This window comes from Phoenix dactylifera, chromosome 9 (assembly GCF_009389715.1).
Source record: "Phoenix dactylifera cultivar Barhee BC4 chromosome 9, palm_55x_up_171113_PBpolish2nd_filt_p, whole genome shotgun sequence".
NCBI lineage: Eukaryota > Viridiplantae > Streptophyta > Magnoliopsida > Arecales > Arecaceae > Phoenix > Phoenix dactylifera.
Genome location: NC_052400.1, coordinates 20,228,172 through 20,254,628, shown reverse-complemented (window position 1 = coordinate 20,254,628; position 26,457 = coordinate 20,228,172). Strand labels below are relative to the sequence as shown.

Here is a 26,457-nt window from a genome sequence, read left to right as displayed (position 1 = left end):
CTAATATCGGGCAGGCACCTGCCTCGAACTTATAGTTCTAAATACACCCCCCCGATTGCTCAGGACACCCCCCAAAAATTAAAAAAAAATTAAATACTCTCTACACCCCCCCATTTGCTAAGGACACCCCTAAAAAATTGAAAAATCCTAAATTACCCTTCACCCTCCCCACCCCCTCACCTAAATTGCTCTCTACACCCCCCAAACCCCCCCCAACCCCGCTCTTCCCCTCCAAAACTCCACTCCAGCCGGCTTCTCCCTTCCCCCCAAAAAACTTCGCCTCAAGAACCTCAAGCACCTCGCCGGCGGCCAAACCCCCTCCGTCTCCCCCTTCTCCCTCGCCCAAAACCCCCCCGTTCCCCCTTCTCCCTCTCGTCGCCGGCATTCTCCCCTTCTCCCTCTCGTCGCCGGCATTCTCCCGGAACCACCTCCCCAGCCATCTCCCGAGCAACGAGCACCTCGCCGGCGCCTCCACGACCACGTCGAGGTAGCTCCCCGCCCCCCCGCCTCCAGTGCTCCGTTCGGCACTGGATCGCCGAACAGAAGGGTTCTGTTCGGCTGAACAGTGCCGAACAGAAGCCCTCTGTTCGGCAACACTCAACCGAACAGAAGCCTTCTGTTCGGCTGCACGGTGCCGAACAGAAGCCTTCTGTTCGGCTGCACGGTGCCGAACAGAATGGTTCTGTCCGGCTCTGTGAAGCCGAACAGAAGCCTTCTGTTCGGCACTGTGCAGCCGAACAGAAGGGTTCTGGTGCGTGCCGTGCTGAATTTTGTGCCGAACATTTATGTATGCAATTGAATTATTTTCTTTGATATAGCCTAACATTGAATTTCTATATTTTCAGACATGGATCCCCGTCCCGCCGGAGTTAGACCTACGGCGTCAGCTAGGAGACGTCGTGCTAGGATTGCTTCTCCCGAGCCTGCTCATATGCCATCGGACTCTCCTGAGTCAGAGCATGATGATATGCCCGCTAGGGGCGAAGACGATGAGTCCGTTGGACCATGTCCAGGAGGTCCAGAGGATGAGTCCGTCCTGATCAGTTTCAGGACGCATATAGCAGCTTCCATCTGGAGGCAACAGGTATTGTTTATTTGTTATAGCATTATATTTTGTTTATTGATGTTTTATAAAGTAGTAGTAATTATACATTTATATTACAGGAACGAGCTCCACTAAAGTGCATGAACCATACTGCCAAGGTTGGTGAATGGAAGTGGTGGTCTTCAAACCAACCAAATACCAGGTTCAGAGCACTATTGAGGCAGTCGGGCCTCGTAGAGTTAGTACAGTGCTCTTATCGATTCATCGATAAGATTCTGATTTCGGGCTTCGTAGAGAGATGGCAGCCCGAGACGAACACCTTCCATATACCATTTGGCGAGATCACTATCACGTTGGATGATGTATCCGCCATTTTAGGGATTCCTGTCGCAGGTTCCTCAGTATCAGTTTCTCCTGAGAGGATGAGTGATCGGGATGCTGAGGAGCTACTTGTGGAGTTGTTGGGGGTGTCAGCTGGAGACGCGCGTCAGGAGGTACTGTCATCGCGCGGTCAGTCTGTGAGGATGGAGTGGCTGAGGACTCAGTTTCACTCTGTATCTGATAGAGACAGGCAGCAGAGGATAGAGTGTGCAGCACGAGCCTATTTGTTATTTTTGTTAGGCTGCACACTCTTTGCTGATAAGAGTGGGACCAGGGTGCCTATAGCGTATCTGTGTTTACTGCGGGATCTGGATAGGGTGAGCACATATGCCTGGGGTACAACTGCCTTAGCATATTTGTATCGGCAGTTGGGGATTGCGTCGAGGTCATCAGTGAGACAGATCAGTGGTTATATGACGCTTCTGCAGGCATGGATTTATGAGCATTTTCCAGCACTCAGTCCTCACCCGTCGCTCGAGTATACTGATGCCAGTCCCCGCGTGCACCGCTGGATGCCCGGTACTCCATCCCGTACCACGATGGACCATTTAGTGGTTCTACGTGAGTCATTGGACCTTTTGAGCATCGATGAGGTACGTATCATATTACCATTTGCTTGTGTTTGTCAGTACATTTAATATGCGATATAGTATAAAACTGAAATGGACCTTTTGTTTTACAGGTTATTTGGGATCCCCATCATCGGCTTCGGGGAGATCGCCCATATATACCCGTCGCATTTTTTAGTGGCTCCATCAAGTGCCTTGATATCGTAGAACCCTATCATCCAGAAAGGGTTCTTAGACAGTTTGGTCGTATTCAGACCATCCCTCGAGCGCCACTAGCCCCTACGCGAGCCAACAGAGGTTCCACAGCAGGCTCGTACCGGATACATTACTCCTATATGGATCAGCTTTGGGAGCGGTGGGAGGACCACGTGCTGAGCCAGGCGAGCAGGAGCCACCCAGTTACCCGGCCATCAGACAGCGTACCGGGATACATGGAGTGGTATCTCCGTATCACGCACGTTGCAGTTCAGCCTCCTCATCTGCGCTCGAGTACTCATTCTGGAGCTAGGGGAGGTCATGATGATGCTGACATGCACCGGCGGCGTAATGCAGCTGCACTCGGTATCAGTACCGACATTGTACGGATGGGTCCCTCAGAGGCTACGTCACTAGGTGCCGGGCACCTATATGATGCTATTTCTCAGATGCATCAGGTACTTCTGGGTGATGAGCCTGGCCCGAGTACAGCACCCTCTCATTTGGATCCAGGACCCTCTCATTCGGACGTACAGCAGTACACGCGTCGACGATGGCGTCATAGGGATTGATGATGGAGCCTTTGTAATCTTTGTAAAGCCTTTGATATTAATGAAAAATATATATTTTTGGTACATTTACGTGTAATCTTTGTAAAGCCTGGCCCGTTCTATTTTACATAAATATAACAGTGCACATAACAATCAATCTAACAATGCGAAGACAGATATTTTTTGATTTATATTGATGATGGAGTTTCAAAAATTGTACATATATAAACAATCAATCTAACTCTACTGTCTTGCCTCCACCTCCCCCTAAGGAGATGGAGTCCCGTGGGGGGTTTGACCCTGAATCTGATACGACTGATGTTCTGCCTCCACCTCCCCCTGAGGTACCTCCAAATGTTGTTCCAATCAAAGCTGACCCTGGACAAAGTTCCCCTCCAAAAAAGGCAGCAAAGCCTAAGAGGGTGCCAGTGGCAAGACCTGGCCTTGCAAGGAGAGGGCAGCCGATTAACCTCTTAACCAAGAACATCACAGAGCCCTCTTTTCCAACAAATGTGTTAATCATCTGCTCAAGCTTGTCACCGTTAAGTTCTTGTACATCAGAAAGGTCTATTAGTTCCCCTGTTTGATTTGTTTGCTCCCACCAGCTCTTAAGTATGTTTCTGTTTACATCTGAAATCTCAACGGAAACAACAGTCGTCATATGTATTCCCAGCTGATGATGGAGTTTCACAGTACATGACTCTAAGAGCCCCAAAAAATTTACAACTTTCAAAAATTGTACATATATAAATAATCAATCTAACTCTACTGTCTCGCTAATTATAACATTAGGTGAGATGCTCTCTTTGAACTGTTGAATCCGTGCTTCATATGAATTTTCCCATCCGGTAGCACAAGGAAGATGATATTTTCGCCAGTTGGTCGCTACTGGCGGAACGGGATGTCCCGGCAACAAGAACACCTTCAAAATTAGAAATAAGAAAATATTAATAGCTACAAAATTATAAATAAGCAAAATTAAATATTCGCAAGTGTTGTGAACGTAGTACCTCAACAAAATGATTTCCATTTACGAATCCGATAGCGATATCTTTGCGGGATAGAAGAGGTACTGGCACAGAACGGAGAGGTAGGAAGGTCAGACATTGTTGCAACGAGAGATGGTATAGGACAACATTATAGCAGGATGCTATAAGATGACCCATGTCCGGCATAGTCATCCATCTGTTATATGGTGGACAATCATCATAATATGATAATGCATGAGTGATCTCAGCAATCGTCCCTTCCACACCATATAATGTGCGATAGTGGTCCGAATGACATTGCAACTCTTGCAATAAATCCTTCCTAACACGCACCCAGTCATCTTCTCCAAATCCCAGTAAGTCAGCTATTGCCCTAAATCCGCAATTCCCATCAGCTTTTACATCCTTGATATGCTGGATGTATGGTCTCAAGGCAGAAGGAATAGCATCAATATAGATAATGGGCGTATGTGACTGGGCTCTAGTACGAAAAATCTGCAAATAATATCAAATGATAGAAAATATGTAACAATGGCAGAACATGTCCCGTATCGGCACATCTCGGCACGGCACATCCCGTGTCGGCACATCTCGGCACGGCACATCCCGTATCGGCACATCTCGGCACGGCACGTCCCGACATGTCCCGTATCGGCACATCTCGGCACGGCACGTCCCGACATGTCCCACAGGCAGTATCCAATTTCTTTCCTCTTAATGCAAAAGGGCATCCACACTTCTTTGTCCCACAGGCAGTCTTTATTCGCTTTTCTTTTGTGGTTCGGTACGTCCCACCCCTCTCACAACCTAACGTAATTCTGGGTTTCTTAGAAATGGTACCTGCATCGGATGATTTGATTACAACAACAAAACCATTTCGCCTCCCAGCTTCACGACACCAATTACACAAGTCCTCTCTACTCTTGAAGATCTATACATTAAACAATTTATGTAAGTACACAGTTGTAAAAATAGCTCGCTAAACTAATACAAAATTGCACAATATATTATAATACCTCGTAAGTTGTAAATTCGCTTGTGTAATCCAGTACAAATTCTGATCCAATTATACTAGATTCGGTTGTAGCATAGCCCTACATATAAAATAATTTATCATCAAGAATTAATGAATCAGAGGATCTGTTCGGCACAAAATTCAGCACGGCACGCGATTTGGCACGAGAAGGCTTCTGTTCGGCTGCAGAGTGCCGAACAGAAGCCTTCTGTTCGGCTGCAGTGTGCCGGACAGAAGCCTTATGTTCGGCACTGTGCAGCCGAACAGAAGCCTTCTGTTCGGTAGAGCGTTGCCGAACAGAAGGCTTCTGTTCGGCACTATGCAGCCGAACAGAAGCCTTTTGTTCGGCGATCCAGTGCCGAACGGAGCACGAACCGTGAAAAAAAAAAACTTTCGAAACAAGGTGGAACATGTACCTTTGCGGCCGATTCTTCGTCCCAAATCACTAGTTGCTTGTCCATGCTTCGAATGGGGCTTAAATCTCCTTCAAAGATCGCCTAAACGATGTAAATGGATCGAGGGGTTTAAGGGGGGTTTGAGGGGTGGTTTTTTTTTTCCTTTTCAAAACGAAACGGAGGAGGAGATGGAGGAGGAGGAAGGGGGGTGTACTGAGAAAATTTCAAGGGCAATATGGTAATTACACTAAAGGTTAGTTTGGGTATTTTTTTTTTGGTTTTTGGGGGGTGTCCTGAGCAATCGGGGGGGTGTATTTAGAACTACCCATTAGTTTAATATACTTTAATGTGAAATGACCTATTGTATGCTTTACAAGAGATAATTTACGAGAATGCCATGCCAAATTAGCCGTTTGATTGGTGATGAGGGGAGGCGGAAGGATGGGTTTCCTCGTCAATCGTCGGGCTTGTCCCTTACTGACCGCACGGTCGAAATCGTGCGGTTGAGATTCTTCCGAATTATTAGTTTTAGCTGACCTTTTAACATCAGAAGCTGGAATTTGGCATTGTTCGAAGACGAATCTGCAGCGGGAGGTCAAATTTGGGCCGAGTTGGTTCAACTCATGTGGGATCCGTAGAGATCCTTTTCCCAGCCCAATAACATGAATTTCTTTCTTTCTTTTTTTTTTTTTTTTTGGGATAAAAACGGCAATTCATATGGCTCTAACGTGAGTACATCCTGCCAAGTCAAAAGAAAACAAAAAATACAAATAGGAAGCGGAACTCCCTGGAATGTTGTGCAACATAAGAGGCGACCCAGTCTGCTGCTCTGTTCGCCTCTCGAAAAATGTGTAATGCATGAAACTTATCCATCTCCATAGCCAACCTGTGGGTCTCCCAAATAATTAGGTAACTATCTACGTACTTATCCGCACCCCGGATCCAAACTATAACAATAAAATAGTCCCCCTCAAGGTGCACCCGCTCGGCCCCGAGCACCTACCTCACATAGAATATGCCGGCCCAGGCTGCCCACAGCTCTGCTCCAGCAACAGTGAGACCTGTCGTGCCCCGGCCACCCGTTGTAATCAAACTCCCAAAATGGTCTCTGATAACAAATCCAACCCCTTCTGACTTCTCATCCTTCGCCACACTGCCATCAAAATTCATCTTGAGATAACCAAGGGGTGGGGGCACCCAAGAAACAATGGCAAATCTGGGCGCTGAAACAGCACTGCGGGTACCCCAGATATCCCTAGTCATCCCAGGTGAAGGCAAGAATACGGTTATTAGGAAAAACCTAGTTCTTATGGAGACAACCTGATCTAAAGGGATGATTTATCCGGTGATAGGCCTCAGATCGAAACCAGTTCCTCTCGGTACGTAACATCTCCTGGGCCCCTCCCTAAACCTAGGGAGGCGAGTGCTGATGCCGCAGAGAATGCAACTGACTCCACCTCTCCAACACCTCCTGCACCTATCTCTCTGCATCACCGGAGATCTTCAACTGTTTTTGTTGCTGTTTCAGGCTCGGCGGAGCTCACCACCTTCAGAGGGCTAGGGGATTGGCACTGGCTGTATCTGGCCCGTCGGATTCTATCGTCAGTAAGGAATGAGTGGAATCGTCACTTCTATCGGTGGCTCTCATGTCTCAGCAAGTTTAACACGGAGCTGGTGAACCCAAGCCAAACGCCATTAATGTCCTGCCCTGTCTCTGTACAATCGGAGGTGAGGGCCTCTTCGCTCGCAGTTCGACGGTTATCCCCCCTGATCGACCTCTTCAACAGTGATCTGATGTTTTTGACCTCAAATCACCATCGTGCCTTTCTCGCAATGATGGGTTCTTTTCAAACCCCTAGTGCTTCTCCTAGACCTATTCGCCCGAGCAAGAGGTCCTCCTCTCACGCCCGAGCAACAGTGATTTGTTGTGTGGCCCACTGCATTCCCCCTTGGTCCATCTGCCTGTAGATCTGCTGGACTCTTCTGCAAAGCTGGCCTGCAGGCCCAACCCCGAGGTCGTGGAGCATTATAGCGGAAGTGGGCCTTTGGATCCGCTGAGCCCTTCTATAGAGCTGGCCTGCAGGCCCAACCCCAAGGTCGTCAGCGCTTCCTGCAGCCTCGTGGAGCATTATAGCGGACGCGCTTGGAGGAGCTAAATGGCCCTGTTGTCTCCCCTGTGAGTTGTGAGAGTTAGGCTGACCCAGGATTATGTGAACTAGGGCTGGGCTGAAAAGATCCCTGATACTTCTTCTCGTGTTCAGCCTAAAAATATTGGTGACTTGATGCCAGATTGCACGAGACATGGACTCTTCTACGGCCTTACCGTCCCTCGGGTGATCATTGGGTTCTAGAAGGAAGCTGAGAGAGAAGGCTCTTCGCTCCGTCAAACTAGCAACTTCCAAATTAATGTCAGCTTAGGAGAAAGAATATGGTTTTGTCAGATTCTGATTGTGAGTGCCATTGCTGCTACCCCAGCTGAGTCTAATGTAGAAATAGAAAATGGATCAAAAGACCGAGGCTTGATTCTCCACTCTCTCCCTCTTGAATGCATTGTGGATTGGGCCCGCAAGTGTGGTGTGCTGATTTTTGAAAATGAGGTCAGATAGGTTTGCAAAACTCTTACTATCTCTGGAGAAAGAGAGTGCTTCTTCTGTAGCTTGATGAGTTTGATACAAGGCAGTCCCGGAGTAATTATGTTCTCCTCTCTTTTGATACAAGGCAATCCCGGAGTGATTTTGTTCTCTTCTATGCTTGTTAGGATCGCTTCTGTTGTGCTTCCCCTGTTGTTGTCCAATGTTCTATTACCTGGTTTTTATTTGTGCCTCTCCGTCTCCCTTGTATTCCGCGTATGCACCTACTGTTGAATGCACAAAAATTAGATTGGCTCTTCTTGTGCTTTGGCTTTTCCTGTGTTGATGCAGAACACCTTCCTGTGTCTCATCTGGTGTTCTTATATGTTGATGGCTGCTTAATTTTTCTTATGTCGCTGATATGCTGGAACATGCGTGGTCTTGGAGACCTTGCCAGGAGAATGTTGGTCAAGGATTTTGTTGGTCGTTATGCTGTAGGTTTGCAAGAATCCAAATCGAGTAGCACTACCCCTGCTATCTTGAGATCGCTCTCCAGGGGTAAAGAAATATGAAATGAATTTGGTTAAGTGACAAGCAGACCATCGCATCCTACTTATTTGAATGTTTTGACTTATCATCGGCAGAGAGGATAAAAGATATGAAGGAGAGAGTTCCGGGCCACTCATGTTTATCGAAAGATAAATAGTGCTGCCGACTGGGTTGCCTCTTTTGCTGCGCACTATTCAGAAGAGTTCTGTTGGAAAAGTTCTAAATTTGCTTTCCCCTAAGTCGAGTTGACTTCTTCTTTCTGATTCTTATGGATGTACTCATACATGGATGGTGTGAGCTACCATTGTATAAAATTAAATGTACTCATACGTGGATGATGTGAGCTATCATTGTATAAAATTTTAGAAAAATAATTAAAAAAAAAGATGAGGGCGGGGGAAATTTAAAAAAAAAAAGAAGATGAGGGCTTTTTTTTTTTTGGGGGGGGGGGGGGCGATCAACACAGTTTTTAGCGTGGGCTCCCATGTCCACTGAATCGTTGGGCATGCGTAACCTTGGGACCACTAATTTTGATTGACCTCTAACGGACAAACCAAGACACTTCCGTGTTTCTTCCGTTATCTCATTTAAAACATAGATAATTCTATACCAAATTAATTTAATAAGATTTGAAGGATTCGGACATGCCAACCACTGTCCTTTATGAAATGTACCTGTCAACTGTCAAGATGAGGTGTCCGCGCACGGATCTAGCCATAATGGTCGATACTACCAACCTTGTGGATTCCAAATCCACGTCTCCAACGTCGCAAGGGACCACCTATAATTGCATGGAGAAATCAACATATTGATACGCCCATACCATTCTGGAAATATAATCATCAATCTCCGGCGCCCTCCCTGATGTTCTCTCTTCTTTCCGATGTGATGTTCGAGGATGGAGTCTGCAACGTAGCCGCTAGTTAGCGTTTGAACTACCCACACTAAGAGGCGATGAGAACATATTACCACGTTTGGTGGCAAAACAAGTACATTCTGAAAGAAAAGCTGACGTTAAAATTATCACAGGGATGATGTAACCATAAGCACGATAACAATAAGTCATTCAATGAGAATACAGAGGTAGCACTTTATCATTAGATAATCACGAGGTCTCCTTACCTAACAAAAAAATATCCGTGCAAACCACTTTCCTCCAAATAATCACGAGGTCTCCAAATGGATGTCTCTTTTATAGCATCTGGTTCAAGCATTAAGCAAAAAATCCTTGATGTAATACACCTACGCTACTACGCATTCAATTATTCAAAAACCATCTATCTGGATGTATTCAGCTATATTCTCTGGTAGAGAAGTAGATAATCCTCCCACCGAATCTTGTATAGAAGAAATAAGGATTCACAAATACACATGCCAGTGGCCGGAGGCAGGAGGCTGGCGGTGTTGAGTCACCTGCATCGCCATGATCTTTTTCCAGAGGGTGTCACAACGCTCAACTCCTAACCTCCCAGAGTCATGAATCTCCTGATTACAACTCATTGAAATTGAAAGGAGCTGGACTCGAAAGCAAGAAAAATATGAACAGCCTCGTCATCAACTAAATTCTGGTAGCTCCTCGGTTATGTTGATGTACCATACAAATTCCCAATAATACCTGTCCCACGACCATTCCAAGGTCGAGGCATCCCCGGGTTAAGTATCACTGTCAAAGGCTGAAGTTGTGGCCAAAATAGAAATGCCAAGAGGTGAACGAAAGCTGATAAAAACTTGCCTCACAAGCATTCCAAGGTCTCATCATTTTAAAACTTTCCCTGGATTTATTGTCACTGCCAAAGGCGAAGGAGGTGCCAAAAAAATATGCTAATAGTCGAAAGAAAAATTCGCAACTTCTTCAGGTGATTGCACCCGATCTGAAAGACTGGTTCACGGGGCTCTTCAAGGATGCTGTTTCACCAGCTGCTACCAATCAAGAGAACAGAGAGAACCTCCACAAGTTGCTGAAGTAACTGATTTTATGGAAAGCATGATCAGCAAAGCCAGATGAATGAGCCACCCACAAATAACCTTGATCAATTGACATTCTACAATTTGTTCAGAGACTACAATGGGAATTCCAAGTTCGAACAGTCAATCAATCAAGATACATCACAAAGTACTTCACACAAAATCTGCATGTGAGTTGAAGCAATGCAACGTGATCAAGGACCAAGCTTCAAAGAAATCATGTGCCAAAATTCCATGGAATCAATCTTTTCCTTGGCCTCTAATTCCCCCTTTCAGCAACTCCTGCTTGTCTGGATCATGGAACAAAGACAAAATGTAATTCTTTTTCCCTTTTAAAACTTTTTTTAACAAAACATGGTTTCAGTCAGATCTCCTTTGGTTGCCTGAATCGTGTAAGTAACAAGAAGCTTGTAGCTGTATCTGCTATTTCTAATTCGCATCATGTACTTCCTGAAATTTTCATTTTCATGAATCATGAGAGCCTTGGACCATCATGTTAACGCGTTTATTAGCACTCTCTGCACGAAGGAGCTCACCTTTATATGCCATCTGGAAATATAACTAATTAATACACTACGCACGATCAATTTGCATAAGCATGCACCACAACTAGTGATTTCAAGAACATGAAACATTACCTCCATTTGACTGCTGTCAGGTGAGAACCATCGCATCAGAACACCAAGATGGATGACTGCAGGGATTAATTTGAACAGCAATGGAGTGGTTACCTGCAAAATTATCTCATAGTGAAGAACACGAGGATCTGAAATATCCTGTGTCAAAAAAGAAGAAGATAGTTGTTCTACTTCAGACATATTCACCTCATACAAGATGAACAGTCTCAAGTGATGGTTAAAAAAAAAAGAAGAAGAAGAAGAAGAAAGCCTTCACTAGACCATCAAACATGCTACTAGCAGTAGTCACTACACCTACTCAAAGTTTAACCATGTAACATGTTTCAAATAGGTTAAATAAAGGGCAACAAGCGTTACCAAACTAAGAGCAGTTGTCCCCAGCAGTAACAGGTATAGTTTACCCTGTGAAAAGCAATCAAACTTCTGGTTAGATGGTCTAGTTGAACAAGACACTTGAGCCATGAGATTAGCAGCAGTTGCAGTTTACCCCGTAAAAATCAATCAATTTCATATATACATGGACCAGTTGAACAAGACACTAGAAACATAAGCACTAATTTTACCAGAAAACAAGCACTATTCTGTATCTGATCCATGAATATCATACAAGATTCAACAGAGAAATTATTGCAGAATATAAACAAGTTCATGAAGTTGAATGGACTCAATCGACCGGCATAACATATTGCAGCAACTAGCTCCATTATACTAATTTGCCACAACACGTGAATGCTTGAAGCTTGATCAGTGGGACCCATAAGAGAGTGCTGGGCTCTAAGCCCCATAGCAAAAGGGGGCCATAACTGATTAGGAAATGTGGGGACTGGGGAATGTGTTGATTCATTTATTCTGCATGGACTGTCCAGATAACATTCCTTGTAATGAGTGGCAGCATTGGTGAATCACAGTATAGTCTAGTCTCTTTTACAGTAATATAGGTACAGACACATTAGCTTTACTAAGAAAGAATTAAAAATTGATGTAATAACCTCAACTAGATGAAGATTTGAAGCACGACTTAGAAGAACAAAAGAAAATTCTCCTATCTGTGCCAGAGACATGCCAACCTACAAAAGTGACAGTGAGATAAGGTTAAAAATAAATATTGAACAAGTCATAGTGTAAATATAACAACCAGGACAGGCAGTCTTACAAGAACTGATATCTTGTTACTGTAGCCAAATCCCCTGACAACCGCTGTAACCACTATGGTCTTTATAATGATCACCAAAATTACAGCTGCCAATAAAATATCCACATGGTTCCAGAGGAAATGGACATGAATAAGCATTCCAATGCTAGCAAGAAAAAGAGCAGCAAAGAAGTTACGAATGGGTTCGATCTGCAGAAAGAACAAACCTGAAATAAGAGAACATATAATGAATTATTATATATGAAGGTCTTTTGCTTCATTAATATAAATAAGATATGTTAAGAAACAAATGTAATGAGAAAAAAGCAAATGAAAACATCATATAAAATGAGCTTTAGTAATGAACTATTCTTAATAGCCCTGAAAGAGTCAAATTGCAGCACATCATTTTTTTTTATTGCATTTGCTCTACAACATAAAAGAGGCTAATGTGTATACTTAACCAATAAAGTCCAGCAGTCATGAGAAGTCAAAATTGTGATCAAAGATGTCTGCTTTTTAACCAAACAAGGACAGCATCATAGGAACATGGAGCCAGTGGTGCATCACTTAAACCTATTTACAGTTGGCAAAGAAGTCGACAAGTAATCCACAAGTTCTCCCTTCTTACCATGCCATCAACATGTGGAGAGGTTCTTTAGCAGAAGATATTTGATCCTTTTATGCTTTATCAAGCTCAGGCAGATGTATGACAACTATGTTTTCACTATTATCTGAGAAATGTAGTCATGATACAACACTACCATGATAAAACCAGACGTGGCAGCCAAACTTCAGGGTGATGTGACCATTATTTGTCAGCACAGAACTGACACACAAAGTAAGGTGCAAAATAATGTGCCCCAGAAAATGCCTTTTATGCATGTGCTTGTGCATCGACATTCTATTTTATATTTCTTGGTCAAGCCATATCTAAATATTTCCAATTTTTATCCCTTTCTAGACTACCTAATACAACAACAAAAAAAAAAAGAAGCAAACCCACCCTTTTGAAAACTTCCTTCCAATGTCTAGCAGGCGTAGATATCAGCAACACATTGAAAACATGATACACCATGCTACAGGATTGATATGGTGCATGCAATATTTTTTTCTCAATTAACCTGCAAACATAGAAATATTACCTTTCACAGATAGTTGAATTTCACAAATGGGACAGATCTCTTAGTTCAAGTCCCGAGGATGCTAAGGCTGAACCTCCAATCCTATAGTCAGGCAGGTAGAGGCACTCAAGGTAGTGGTCCAGTTGAGCCACCCAACAAAGCCAAGTAGAGGCATCTAGTGTAAGCTGCTCCTCAAATCAGAGAAAGAAAGGGTATTACAATTCCACTGTAGGGAGGGCATGAGGAGTCTGCACATTTTGATTCCGAGACCAACAAGCTCTCAAATGATTGGTTGCCCAATGATGATGAAAATGATAGCTCGAGCGATGATGCATTTGATGGCCAGAAAGGTGGCAACAAACATGGCATGCATGAATATGACAACCTCGTGGTATTCAATTCACCAATAAGAAGTGGTTCAATCATGCCACACAGGCAAAGTGCATGATTTGGTAGAACTCGCAAGAATACAATTGCATATAGAAGATGTACTCCTCGAGATCATTCAAGACATGGCCCTACTACTGCAAATGACCTTACATGAAGTAGGGTCCCTAGATGTATCGATATCCAAATTGTGTTTCACATAGCCAGGCTATGACCTGCATGAATATTCTTCATTTGAGGCATCATATTTGAGTGGCTACTACCTTCCACAGCCCCAGACAGCTTATAGGACAGATTTTGCTCTATTGCGAAATTTGGATGGCCTATTCCATATCAGATAGAGGATCAATATCAAGGTGACTAACCAGCAAGCGCAGATTAGGGGGATGCAGGGATATGTGGTAGATTGCCTAAAAAGTTGGAGTAATATCCTAGGTCTGGACTCTGATCACGATCCCAGCATCTGCAATAGACAGACACTCCACAAAATCCTTGAAGCCTGTACATATTTTGTACTTTAAGTCCATTTGTTATATTGTAGGTATATTCAACTATATGCACTCATGCATTCAATTATATATAGGTCTGAAAGGCATATTTGTGAACACTGTGGATATCATTTGAAAATGAATAGTTCAGATAAAATCAAACTTTTGATTGATCCAAGAACTTGGGATCCTATGGATGAAGATATGGTCTCTATGGACCCATTAAATTTCATTTAGAGGAGTAACCCCATAGAGATCATACTAATTCTTATCAAAGAAAGACAAGCTTAACTGAAGCTATTCAAACAGGCATAGATCAATTAAATAGTGTTCCCATAGCAATTGGAGTTATGGATTTTCAGTTCTTAGGAGGCAGCATGGGATCCGTAATAGGTGAGAAAATCACCCATTTGATTGATTATACTACTAATCAATCTCTACCTATCATTATCGTGTGAGCTTCTAGAGGAGCGCACATGCAAAAAGTTTGAGTTTGATGCAAATGGCTAAAATATCTTCTGCTTCATATAATCAGCATTCAAATAAAAAGTTATTCTATGCATCAATCCTTACATCTCCTACAATTGATGGAGTAACAGCCAATTTTGGTATGTCGGGAGATGCCATTGTTGCCAAACCTAATGCCTAAATTGTATTTGCCGGTAAAAGAGTAATTAAACAAACACTAAATAAGATAGTAGCCAATGGTTCACAAGTGGCTGCATTAATTGTATTTCAATATCAAAATCTTGAGTTTAAACAACCACATTTATTAAAATAGTAACTAAAAACAAAAAAAATAAAAAATAAAAAAGAAAATGGTGTGCCGGTTAGATGACCGGTTCACTATGTCGTATCGTATTGGTCACCGACGGGTATGGCCACATGCCCTTCTTGTTGCCTCCTTAATACCCCATTGTCCCGATAGCCAGTTCCCCACTTTAAACTTTTTAAGTGGCATTGCTATTTCACATTGCTCTCACTACATCCTAAACTTCCATACATGTACAGACACCTTAATTTATCCATCATGTCTTTCAATTCAGGTACCCATCTTTCTTCATTGCTTACTCTCCACCTACATCTTCCTACTCCCTGCTATTCACATTACCCTACCTGCATCCAATATACGTCTAAGAGGAAATTTTTTCTTGTTGCCAGCCTCATCCTTGGCTCCCTCCAATATCAGTATCTGACAGAACCATCTATTCCTACAGAATTCATCTCCTTCCCACATTCCAATTGGAACACCAACTTAAAGGTGCCATATGCCCTCCCCGTCGCCTCCATAACTTTGGCATCACAATCATCTCAACCTTCTACTCATCCACAACTTTTCCAATGATTGTTACCCATACATTTCTGACCACATTATTGTTGCAACCTAAACAACCATATCCATCGTAGGAGGTTGTCGCCAACTCTTCACTTCAATTTTCATCACTGTAGAAATTCTCACCTCCACACCAACACCCCTCCTCCCCCCTTCCCCCCCCCCCCCCCCCCCCCCCCCCCAACCAAAAAAAAAAAAACCAAAAGACTCCACAAAACTCCCCAAAAAAAGAAAAAAAGAAGAAGAAGAAAAAAAATTTCCCAACCTACTCATCCAAATTCACCTCCCCTAATACTCCACCCCCTCCCCCAGTGCACACATAAGTGTTGTTGGAAAAAAGATTCTACACTCTCCTCCTCTGCCTCCTTTCCTGCCCTTTGTCCTTCCACGCCACACCTTTGCTCCTTCCACACCACACCTTTGCCAACAAAGCTTGCAGCCATCAAAATCTTCACCACTGTCACCTAAACTACAATTGACAATTGGGTCCAAACTCTTGCTTCTCTCTCTCTCTTTTCTACCCCAAGGTTCGCAATCTCGGTATTGTACCCCATACTAATAATATGCTGGTATAATGTCAATGCACCCAGTATGGGGGTCAGTCAGTTTGGCATATTGAGACTCAGTATGCTCCCCACACTGAGTTTTGGTTCAGTACCACTATGGTATGCTATGTACAGTATATACACCAATACAACAAACCTTGCTCCCCACCCCCTCTCCCTCCTAGATACATTCCTTTCTGAACAGGCAAAACCCTATGCTTTGTCTTTTTTTCCTTTTGCCTTCCAATTTCCTATCCTAGTTTTCCTAGCAAGATCGTTCTAACATTCACCTAATGTTGGGCCTTGAATAAAGGATAATGTTATTTCATAGATGTTTGCACAGAAACTTTTATGCAAGTGTAACATCAGTAATCCCAACTGTACATGTTCACTATTCACCTTTCCTTATGCATAATGTTATAGATAAGTAAATAAGGTGGCCTCGCAGGCTACGCTTATGAAATCTTAAGCCCCCAAATTTTTTCAATGCAAGCATTAAGAAGATACCATCTTATTTTCTTTGTTTTTGCTTGGATTCTTTTTTGACTTCTAAAAATCTCGTCTTTTTCTATTGGATTTTTTTTTTGTAAATGTTAACTTATGATGACTATAGCTTTTAACTGAAGAATCGATAGTTTGATAATATGTTACATTGTTGCCAATTTTTTTTTCTTTTATTTTTCTTCCCTTGAATAGTGAAAAGTAAGCAAAGCCATTTGCTTTTGCCCTGCTAATTTGCTAATTATGTTGCACAATAAGTTGGATGTGATAACACAAAATTGATGCATTTTGGAAGTACAAAAAAAACGAAAGTAACATTCTAGACAACGACACACGGACATCAAAATACAGTCTTTTCAAAGTAATATTGCCAAGTATCCTAGACAGAGAAGTTTACAATACAGTACTTCATACATTATAGATTTGTAGAAGCTGTATAAGATAATCAGAAATACTAGAATATATTAATCACTAGAATGAAGTTTGAAAACGAATTTTAAAGAATTATTAATTTTCATGAAGTCATTAATATTTTCTTTGAAACATGTATCTATTGGTTTCATTTTTGAAACAGGCGCTTCTACTTTATCACGTCTTCATCCTGCTCAAGTAAAAACTAGAGCCGTAAGATCATGAGATCTAGATTGGACAAATGGTTTTCACCAGAGAAAATGGATCCAAACAAAGTTTGAGCCCAATCATCATAAATAAAACCGAGGTATTAGATGACTTTTGAGATATTTGACCAATATAAGAGGCAATATCACTCTTTGTTTCCAAGATCCAGCTTATGTTCAAAACCAAATGTTTGCACTGATCAATGTTGAGAAACCATGGAGGAAAATCAACAGAAACTGACAGTGCTAACTGAAAGTGCTGGAGATGTGAGCGTTATTAAAGGATTCAGCTGACAAGCCAGAAGCTGAAGCTTCTAGAATAAATGGAAGTGGCTTTAGAACATCAGAGGGAAGAACATTCTGCACGCCCAACATCTAAGGAGCCTGTGCAGATAGATGCAGGTGCAAACAATTATATATCAAAAATATAAGACAGAAGATCAAGCAAGAACAATACAATATGTCGCTTGGTAGACATACTTAGTGGGCATTCGTTTCACTACTGCCTATAAAGCTTCCGTCTAATGTTTTATTTTCAAGTGGATCCTAGTTCAGATATATCAAGAGAAAGTATCAAGCAGTTAATGTTCCTGTTGATAAGTTGCCGTGACAAATTTCAAAGACAAGGTTTTAAAAACCAGTATCAGTCCTCGTATCGATTTTTTGTCAAAACAGTACAATACTGGGTACCGACACATGGTACTAGCCTGCATCTTGTACCGACACTGTATACTGGTGCCATTTTCTGCCAGAACAGTATGGTAACATTGGTACTGCTCGTACCATCCTACTCTGGCAGTTTGGTCAAAGATGTAACTAACAGCAAAACAAAGTCTCAGTTCAAGCATACCAATACCTAAATATCTTGTTTTTTCCTGGTAATTATGCCTATTAACAGCTAACCTACACAAGGTTCAGATGAACAAAATGTACAACAATATAAGAAATAAATCAGTATTATCATCAGGAATATCAACGATGTTTATAATAGAAAACAGTCTAACTTGTTCAAGGGTATGATGTGAAAGATCAGTTGTTGATATCATCACACCAGCAGCGAATGAACCCAATTCAAGACTCAGGCCCAACTTGTCACTACACTGAGAAGAAAGATTCCAGATAAAAGTTATTATGGTAAGAGCATTATGAATTTGTTTAGCTGGATGCTATACAGATTACATAAGAAATATTCCCAGTATGTAAAAAAATTGCCTAATCAAGTTCAAAAATCAAAAACTACAAGAGTTTAAAGTTCATATCTAATTTGATACCTGAGGGAAAAAAAAGAAAACAGATATCCTGATGAGTAAGGCTGAGAAATATATGCTCATATCATCAAAAAAAAAAAGAGAGAGACATACGGTCATAAATTCTAATCATATAATTTGTTTACCATACATAATATATCAATCCTTTGTCACCCTTGCAGATGGAGAGAAACTTTTCTATAAAATCATTTTAAGGTTCTTATTCAAACCACACTCTAGAGTGATAATCCATTTCGTTCTCAAGTATATAAGAGTTTTAAGGACATTTTGGTCCTGCTTCAAAAGTGCTTTTGTGCGAAAAAGTAGTTCCTTAAAAAAAAGTGTCTAGTAATATCATCTGAAAAGGGCTTATACAAGAAGAAAAACTCAAAAGGTGCTTTTAGGAGAAGTTAGAAAACCTAAATCAGCTAAATGTTTTATTGCGAGATCACCGTATATCCTAGTTCACAAACATGTTAGAATAGCCAAATCAGTTCTTTAAGTCTTTCACTCTAATGATATGACACAATAAAGATGTTGGCTCCCAATATATTTTAAAGTCCAAGTCCAGCCACATCATTTACTCAACCATAGATAGCATATTGCTCCAACTGCCACCCAGCAGGTAAAGAGAACTTTCAAGGCATTCAACAACTTTATTTCATATACAGACAAAACTATTTGCTCAAATTCAAGGTCTGTCCTCAAGAATCACAAATATTATGGACGATAAAAAAGATAAACGACTATTAGTGTAAGACCCCAGAAAATATTGGTTTAGAAGGGTGTATCAACATTTCCAGATAGAGCCAGTGCTTGAAGTTTTTGGCTCTGTATTCAAATTTTTTTAAAAAAATTACAGAAACAAGAAAAAAGAAAAAGCAAAGGAAAGAAATTTCGTTTTGAAGATTGTAGAACACAACAAGGCAGCAGGGAATATGTAGAAAGATATGATGGGTTACGGAACCTGAAAGTGCCATAACTGATTCTTGAAAAGCAAACTCTGGTATCATGTCCTGAGCCACACTACCTTTAAAGCAAAGTTGGGGAAAAACCAAAAAATAACACAACTAAATTCTAAATTACAAAAGCTACAATCAATTAATTAGGTTTTGGCACTATGAAATGTATTAGATTTTAGAAGAAAACTATAATTTTATTGAGAAACATCTTAATTTTAAGTACTAATTCTCTATAAAACTATTGACAATGTAACATGAAATGTATACAATACAACTTAAACTATTCAAGGTACAGGCAGAAAGGTATAGAGGAAGCCAAATACTGGAAGTCACCAGATACAAACCCATGCTACAAGTAAACAGAATGCAACAGATGCCAACTGATAGAGTTCCTTGGTCTGCACAAATAACATGCTAGTCAGAACATTAAATGCAACATGAAACTCGTGTGCAAAAGAAGACATATTTAACAAGATTACTGCACAGAAAAATTTGCGTATCATAAAAACTGCCCAGCAGTCAATATACCTGGGACTGGGATGAAAGACTAATCATCAGATTGAGAAACCAAGGCACACAAGTTCGTGATAGTATGGATAGAACAGCCAGGAACGTTAATAGCAAAATCAACCTGGGGAAAGGTTTCCACAGTTGTAGCTATCAACACAAATCTCTAGCTAAAGCACTTGCAGAATCTAGCGAAACAGAAAGAGATTGACCAATTAAATATCTATTTAGCTCCATAAAAAATTTGAAGATGCATTTCTAGTGAAACCATGTTGTGCATTTCTAACCTACAACACTGACTATAAATACTTTGAAGTTGTATTAGATACCTCGATTACTAAAAAAAAGTTCACCAGACATGCCCAATGGGCAGTGGCAGCTTTCAATTTACTTGTTCGAATCTACCATTTTAGAAGTTCTTGACATGCCATCCTTTCACATGAGTTGAAGTTCCTAATGGACCTACAAAGTGCAAAATCTTACTAGTTCTTGCATTTATTGTGGTAAAAAATATGTGCCACTAGTACAGACCATAACTATAACCCACTTCTATCAAGCACAATAGATATGTCCCTGAATCCGATTGGATAAATAAGAGTCCACACTTATCATTTAAGATACAGTTAAGAGTTCCTACAATTGTCAAATTTAACAGCAACAGCTCGAATTCACACAAGGGTTCCAACAGTAAAAAGGTTAGCGAGCAAAATTGAGTGAATAATATGGCATGAGCACCCCAAGAATACCTTTTCAAGGTTGCTAGGATATCGGTACTAAATTTCAGAAGCAATCTTCATCATCACTCAAATATGGAAAGATAGCAAAGAAGTAATTAGAACTGCAGGCAGAAGAGTTTTAGGAGGACTCTCTGCTCCAAGCCACATGTTATCCGAACAGGTTAGCGATTGCAGATGATTTTTAGGAAGAAATCTATTGAATATCCTTGCATTACTCCCAATTCCATGCCCTGATAAAAAGGGTGGAGGGGAGACATTAGGTTGACAACCAGTTATCAGAAAGAATGGCAAATTATGAACAAGAATCTGTATTTGATGTTGTCTAAGCTAGGGTTATTTAAGAGAGAACATCAATGGTAGCGTAAATAGTAATGCTTGCCAAATGAGGATTTATACGTCCCATAATAAACCACTTCTTTTGCGTGGAGAACAGGCATATCATCCTCGTTGTAGGATTTGGTACTTCGTTTTCAACCTCTTCTTTTGGCTGCTCGGTTTGCTGTAGATAAAGAATTGTTTTGTCTTGATTGGCCATAAACTAGGCATTTCAAGAAGTAAAGCAACTTTTTGCACTTAAACTGGAATGAGCCTACATGGTAGAGTAATTTATTCCAGAGTAAAGAAGGATCAGAGTAAATTAATCCATTTACACAATTACCTTATTCCAAAACCAAACACAGCTTTAGATACTAATTGTCGCTTGAGCATGTAATGTCCCTAAGAAGCTTTAAGTGCTTTAAATCACTTAGTAGAAAAATTAATAAGCAACACCGAGTACTTGAATCAAAGATTTCATCATTACACTGCTTAAATAGTTAGCAACTTTACTATATACTAATATGACATTCTTTGGTGTGCTTTTTAATAAGAATACATGACTACATATGCAAATGTACAATTTTGTTAATTTACAGGAATTCTAAAATTTAGTACTTACCTCTCTGCATAGGCACTTTGCCTAGGCCTTCAAAGAGGTGAATGCCCAGAACGACCAAGGAGATTTGATAACCATGTTTAATTCTATTGAAACTAGCGGTGGTGATGATACAAAAGAAATTATTTTCAAAGCTTCGTTACAAGCCTAGCAAGATGAGATCACCGGTTTCAAAGTATCCATATATATTTATGGGCACAAAAGGGGCAGAATACCAATAGGTTTGTAAGCAAGGTTTGAAAAACCAACTGTACTGCACTACGATACAACCCGCACCAAGTCGTATTAAGGGCATACCCTAGCATACCGCACCGTGATATTTCAAACCTTGGATAAACTGTACTGCAGTAACATACCAACATGGGACCAGCAGGATCCTATATTGCAGTACTTCAAACCTTGTTTGTAACTAAATGAGGATCCATGTCAACTCTGCGATATTTCTACAGCCAGCTGCAAGTATGACATTGGGGTTTCTTCTTCTATTAGAAACTGGGAATGGATACACATTCAAAATAATTCATGAAAAAGTAACAATGATGAATCATGCCATTGTTATTATAAACCTACTGAACTTTTGAATTCTTAAGAAATTGATAAGTTTTAATCTTAAACAAAATTATTTGTCTCGCAAGAAATAATAAGCTTTGGATAAAGAATCTCATCAAAGAAATTAACAAATAAACAAGTTTATCCCATGAAAGTACATAAAGCTCCCAACAACCACAAACCTATGTAATAAGGCTACCATTTCTGCTATAATTAAATGCGAAGTAATCATCATAACAAGGACAATGCAAAATAGATAGTAATGGCTGACTATACCACACACATTTTAAGATGAATTAAGATGAATCTCACCCAACCATTCAAGCTCTAAAAATCAATATAATAAGATTAAGAGATGTCAACTTCAGGATTCAGAAAGATGAATGTGCTGGTGAAGGTGCTCAGTATATTATAGACAATAGTATCATAAAGAATCTTCTAAAAGAATCACTTAAGCAATTAAAAAAAGATGTAAACAAGGATGCTTCACTCACAACTTGGTCATTGAAATAACTCCTTGAAGAACACCAGATGTGCCACCCAAAACTGGAAGTAGTGCAAAGAGCAAGCCAACAGCACAATCCTACAGTGTAGAAATTTCATTCAAAGACAAGATATATAGTTCTAATGTGTCAACAATTTCAAAGAGATATCTATCCCATGACCGTTTGAATTTAATTTGTAACAGTGTATCCATAACTTAAAATATCATGGGCCTTGCACCTAAGTGTGAAACACAAAGGACTCAGTTGTGGAAAACATATTACCTGGAGTATGAGGGTGCCAACTGTGACTTGACCATGAAGGGCAATAATACCATTTCTCTCCATTAAGAACTTCAAAACCTGTTCATCAATCACACATATACGTTCCATTAGAGTTTCTGAATGACGGGTGCTTCAGGACTGAGAGGTAGTCCCTAACAAATGATCAACCAAACAAAAATCCATGTTACACATATACGAGACAACTCTGTGGATTCAAGGTATGATCCATCATATTGAGTAAAATGTATGGTCAAAGCATGGTGTTAACCCTCTAAACAGGTGCGAGACTTTTTGAAAAGGCATCTCTAACAAGAAAGGAGCCTACAATCAAGCCTAGAAAGTTAATTGGAATGAAGGGAGCTTACCTCCTTAATTAGATAGCTTAGGCTCACGAAACAGGAAGCAACCCTCCAAGGTTCCGCGAAGAAGAGATATATTAGCGTAGAAGACTATCGAACATCTCCAAGTCCTATATCATAAGAAAGCCCACCCTAAACCAAGTAACCAAGCTGAAACAGGCTGAAGCCTACATAAAGGTAAAGCCCAGGCAAGAAATCAAGGGGCGTAGTCTCTAGAGCAAAGTACACCAAACTGGGCAGTCCAAAACCCAAAGACTTGGGGTGGTCAGGACAGTTCGATCCCTTAAAACTCTCTCAAGCTCTCCCCCCCCCCCTTCTCTTCTGCCATGATCGGAGCTTCGAAGCTCCACAGTGTGCATCGTCGCTACTCAGTCGCTCATCTCGCTCCTCTTCAATGTCGATCGATGCGTGATAAGCCCCTCCCCTCCCTCTCTCACCCTCTCTTCCCCTCCCTTTCTCCCCCTCCGTCTCTCTCTTCCTCCCTCTCCTTCTCCCTCTTCCCTCTCTCTCAATGTTTCAGTACGCCCTGCAGCATATTACAGGATAGACCCATACCGTACCAAACTAGTTGCCAGCCAAACAAACCTCAATATCGGTTTGACAGACTCTTTGAGATTTCCACATACATACTGTTGGATAAGATTCGGTTGCACAAAAGATTCATGTCGACAACTTTGTTTGTACCTGTGCACATAAGCCTGCAAGAAACTTTAGGACTTCCATACTCATATTTTGGAAATTGAGTAGGGCTACAGTTGCATTTTTTCATCATAACCTTCTCGTATTTAGAAGTTTCAAGGGCATGCAAAGCCCACCTACCACAAGGCACAAATCCGACCCTCAACAAAAGTGTAAGTGTGCCTCTACCATAAAAGCAACTAAAAAATTGGTTAACTCTTGTTGGCCATGATCATAGTTTCTTCAGGAATGTTGATCCAGCAAAGTATGGGAAGAATCATCATTATATACGCATATATATATATATATATATATATATATATATATATATATATATATATATATATATATATATATATATATAATTTACATAAATGTGCATATGCACAACCATCATACTACATTTATTCATCATAATGAGGGCTCCAACTAGTTCAGTTGATGAAGTCACTAGGGTTTGGGTACCATTGACCTAGGTTCGAGTCCCACCTTCACCTTGATTTAAGTCGAACTTCCCCCCATCTTACTTCTTAAAAAAGAAAATCCATATTATTATTTAAATATTGACTATGTTCATATATCAAAGAAAGAAATGTTTGATTCATCTTCATAATAGTGCACACGCACACAACCAAAATTCATGTTCTCTCTTAAATAATGATTATGGTGATAAATCAATGCAAATAAATGCCCAACTCATCTTTATCATGAAATTCTAACCAAATTTAGAAAAATACCACAGCTGTTGAAGACATAGACAAGAACACGCCAACAAACACCCCCTCAGAAGTCTTGCCCCCACATAACTGCAATAGAGGAAAACATGCTTAATTTGTCATTATTCGCACATTTTGAGTAATAGTGAATGCTCGTAAGAAAAATAAAGGGGATAACAATGGGTGAGCATGTTTTCAATGCATATATACACAACATGTATAACAAGATGCATGTGCAACGAGCTGGAATGCTGCATATTCCAAAGATTTGAAAAGATGCGCTAAATTTAACTCATAAAGCCTATGGTACTAATTTTTATATCCTAGGCAAGAGATGTCAACAATACTAAGCGGACAACGTGAACAAGCCCTTATTTCTATTGATAGTAATCATTGTTAGTTTACAAATAGATGTGTTAAATTTAACTCACAAAGCCTATGGTACTAATCTTTATATCCTAGGCATGAGATGTCAACAATACTAAGGCCCCATTTGGCAAAGCTGCTGGCAGTAGAGTTTTTGAAAATAGAGCTTTTTGAAGTAGAGCTTCTATAAAAAGCTATTTGCTATTTGGTAACTACATTTCTAAAGTGCTGTGGAACTTTAATATATGTTTGGTAAACAAACTGAGAAAGTACTTTTGGTATGACAAAATGACCATAAAGGACATTGTATAGTATTATACAACAGAGTATAATAAAATATAATATGTATTAATACATAAATATATGATATAGTATAAAATTACTGTAATGTAATATAATATTATTATAATATATTAATATAATATTGTATATTATAGTTGTTGGGGAATGCGGTTTTCCCCCCAGAACATAGTAACCTCGCCGCTAGAAGACCGCATGGCTGCCGACCTTGGACGACCAAGGTCGGCGCCCGACCTCGGAACGCCCGACCTCGGAACGTCCGACCTGGAGAGTTTCCGACCTCGGAGGTCCGTCCTTGTCGCCCACCTACCACAGCCGTACCCTTCCGAGGTCCGGCCGAGGGCCATATCCTGCCACTGCCCCAGCATTTATTACGCATGATCTCCGCAAACCCACGGTTCACTCAACAATTAATGCGCATCTCCGGCTCACTCAACAATTAATGCGCATGGCTCCTATTATCTACGGATCCTCAGCTCTCCACGACAAACCAGCTTAGCAGGGTCCTGTCGGCCGTGACAAGTCTCTGACCCCGGCCTCACCTCCGACATCAATGCAATGATTCACCCGATCGCGTGCCAGCTCAAGTCGTACGACGGCCTCACCTCCGACATCAATGCAATGATTTACCTGATCGTGTGCCAGTCCAAGCAACATGCCGAGTCGTACGACGGTCTCGTCCTATCACATCACAGGTAATCCGACCTCCCTATAAAAGAGGGCCCTCGCTTCTCAAGGGGGGAGGGGATAGACGAAACTCTGAAAAACTTCTCTCCTTTCTCTTTTAAACACAGTTTCTCCCTCTGACTTAAGCATCGGAGGGCCGGCGCCGGAAAACCCGGCCACCGGCTTTTCTGCAGGCATCCCGACGGAGGACGCCGCTCGCTGACGGACCGCCACTCTCCTATGTCCACCGACCGCTCCCCCTCCTCAATCGACGACCGCCCCCGGGTTCAATTTCCAGCAACAGTTGGCGCTAGAGGAAGGGCCCGAGTCGCGATCATGAAGTTGAGAAGTAAGGGAGCCTCTAACATTTTCCGGCGTCCCCCACAGAGTCCTGGACACTCCGTTCAGAATTCGCCTACTCCGGCTGACCCGGTTCCTCAAGTCCAGCCGGAGCAATTCAATGCCCTGGTGCAGCAAGTCCAGGCCCTGACCGCTGCCGTCCAAGGTCTGCGGCGCGAGGAGGCCTTACCAACGCTCCCCCCACAGGCCCAGATCTTGCCGGAGTTTCCTCCCAACGGCCCGATTCTCCAAAGCCAGAATCTTCATGGCTCCTCCAGGGCCAACAACGAAGGGCGGGCCTCCCCCCAGAGAGAGCTGCCGGGGGAAGGTCTCAACAGAAG

The 26,457-nt window shown here is 41.5% G+C and overlaps 1 protein-coding gene across 12 annotated transcripts in view; it reads right to left on the bottom strand.

Annotated features, from left to right (window-relative positions):
- Positions 1-8,861: 8,861 nt before the first annotated feature.
- Positions 8,862-26,457, bottom strand: part of LOC103710274 (K(+) efflux antiporter 6-like) — a 34,265-nt gene continuing 16,669 nt past the window's right edge. Inside the window, exons 10-22 of one of the 12 annotated variants that reach the window (XM_039130389.1) lie at positions 24,467-24,535; positions 22,693-22,770; positions 22,420-22,508; positions 19,727-19,829; positions 19,543-19,596; positions 17,994-18,089; positions 12,016-12,221; positions 11,852-11,929; positions 11,220-11,264; positions 10,863-10,955; positions 10,761-10,773; positions 9,382-10,674; positions 8,862-9,255 (exon numbers count right to left, since the gene is read on the bottom strand). In XM_039130389.1, coding sequence (XP_038986317.1) covers positions 12,096-12,221; positions 17,994-18,089; positions 19,543-19,596; positions 19,727-19,829; positions 22,420-22,508; positions 22,693-22,770; positions 24,467-24,535 — 615 coding nt within the window. In that variant the 3' untranslated portion in view covers positions 8,862-9,255; positions 9,382-10,674; positions 10,761-10,773; ... (2 more) ...; positions 11,852-11,929; positions 12,016-12,095. Of the gene's footprint in view, positions 9,256-9,381; positions 10,774-10,862; positions 10,956-11,219; positions 11,267-11,817; positions 11,930-12,015; positions 12,222-13,139; positions 13,304-17,993; positions 18,090-19,542; positions 19,597-19,726; positions 19,830-22,419; positions 22,509-22,692; positions 22,771-24,466; positions 24,536-26,457 lie in introns of those variants that run through there. The other 11 variants (XM_039130383.1, XM_039130384.1, XM_039130382.1 and 8 more) reach the window with 11 other exon arrangements.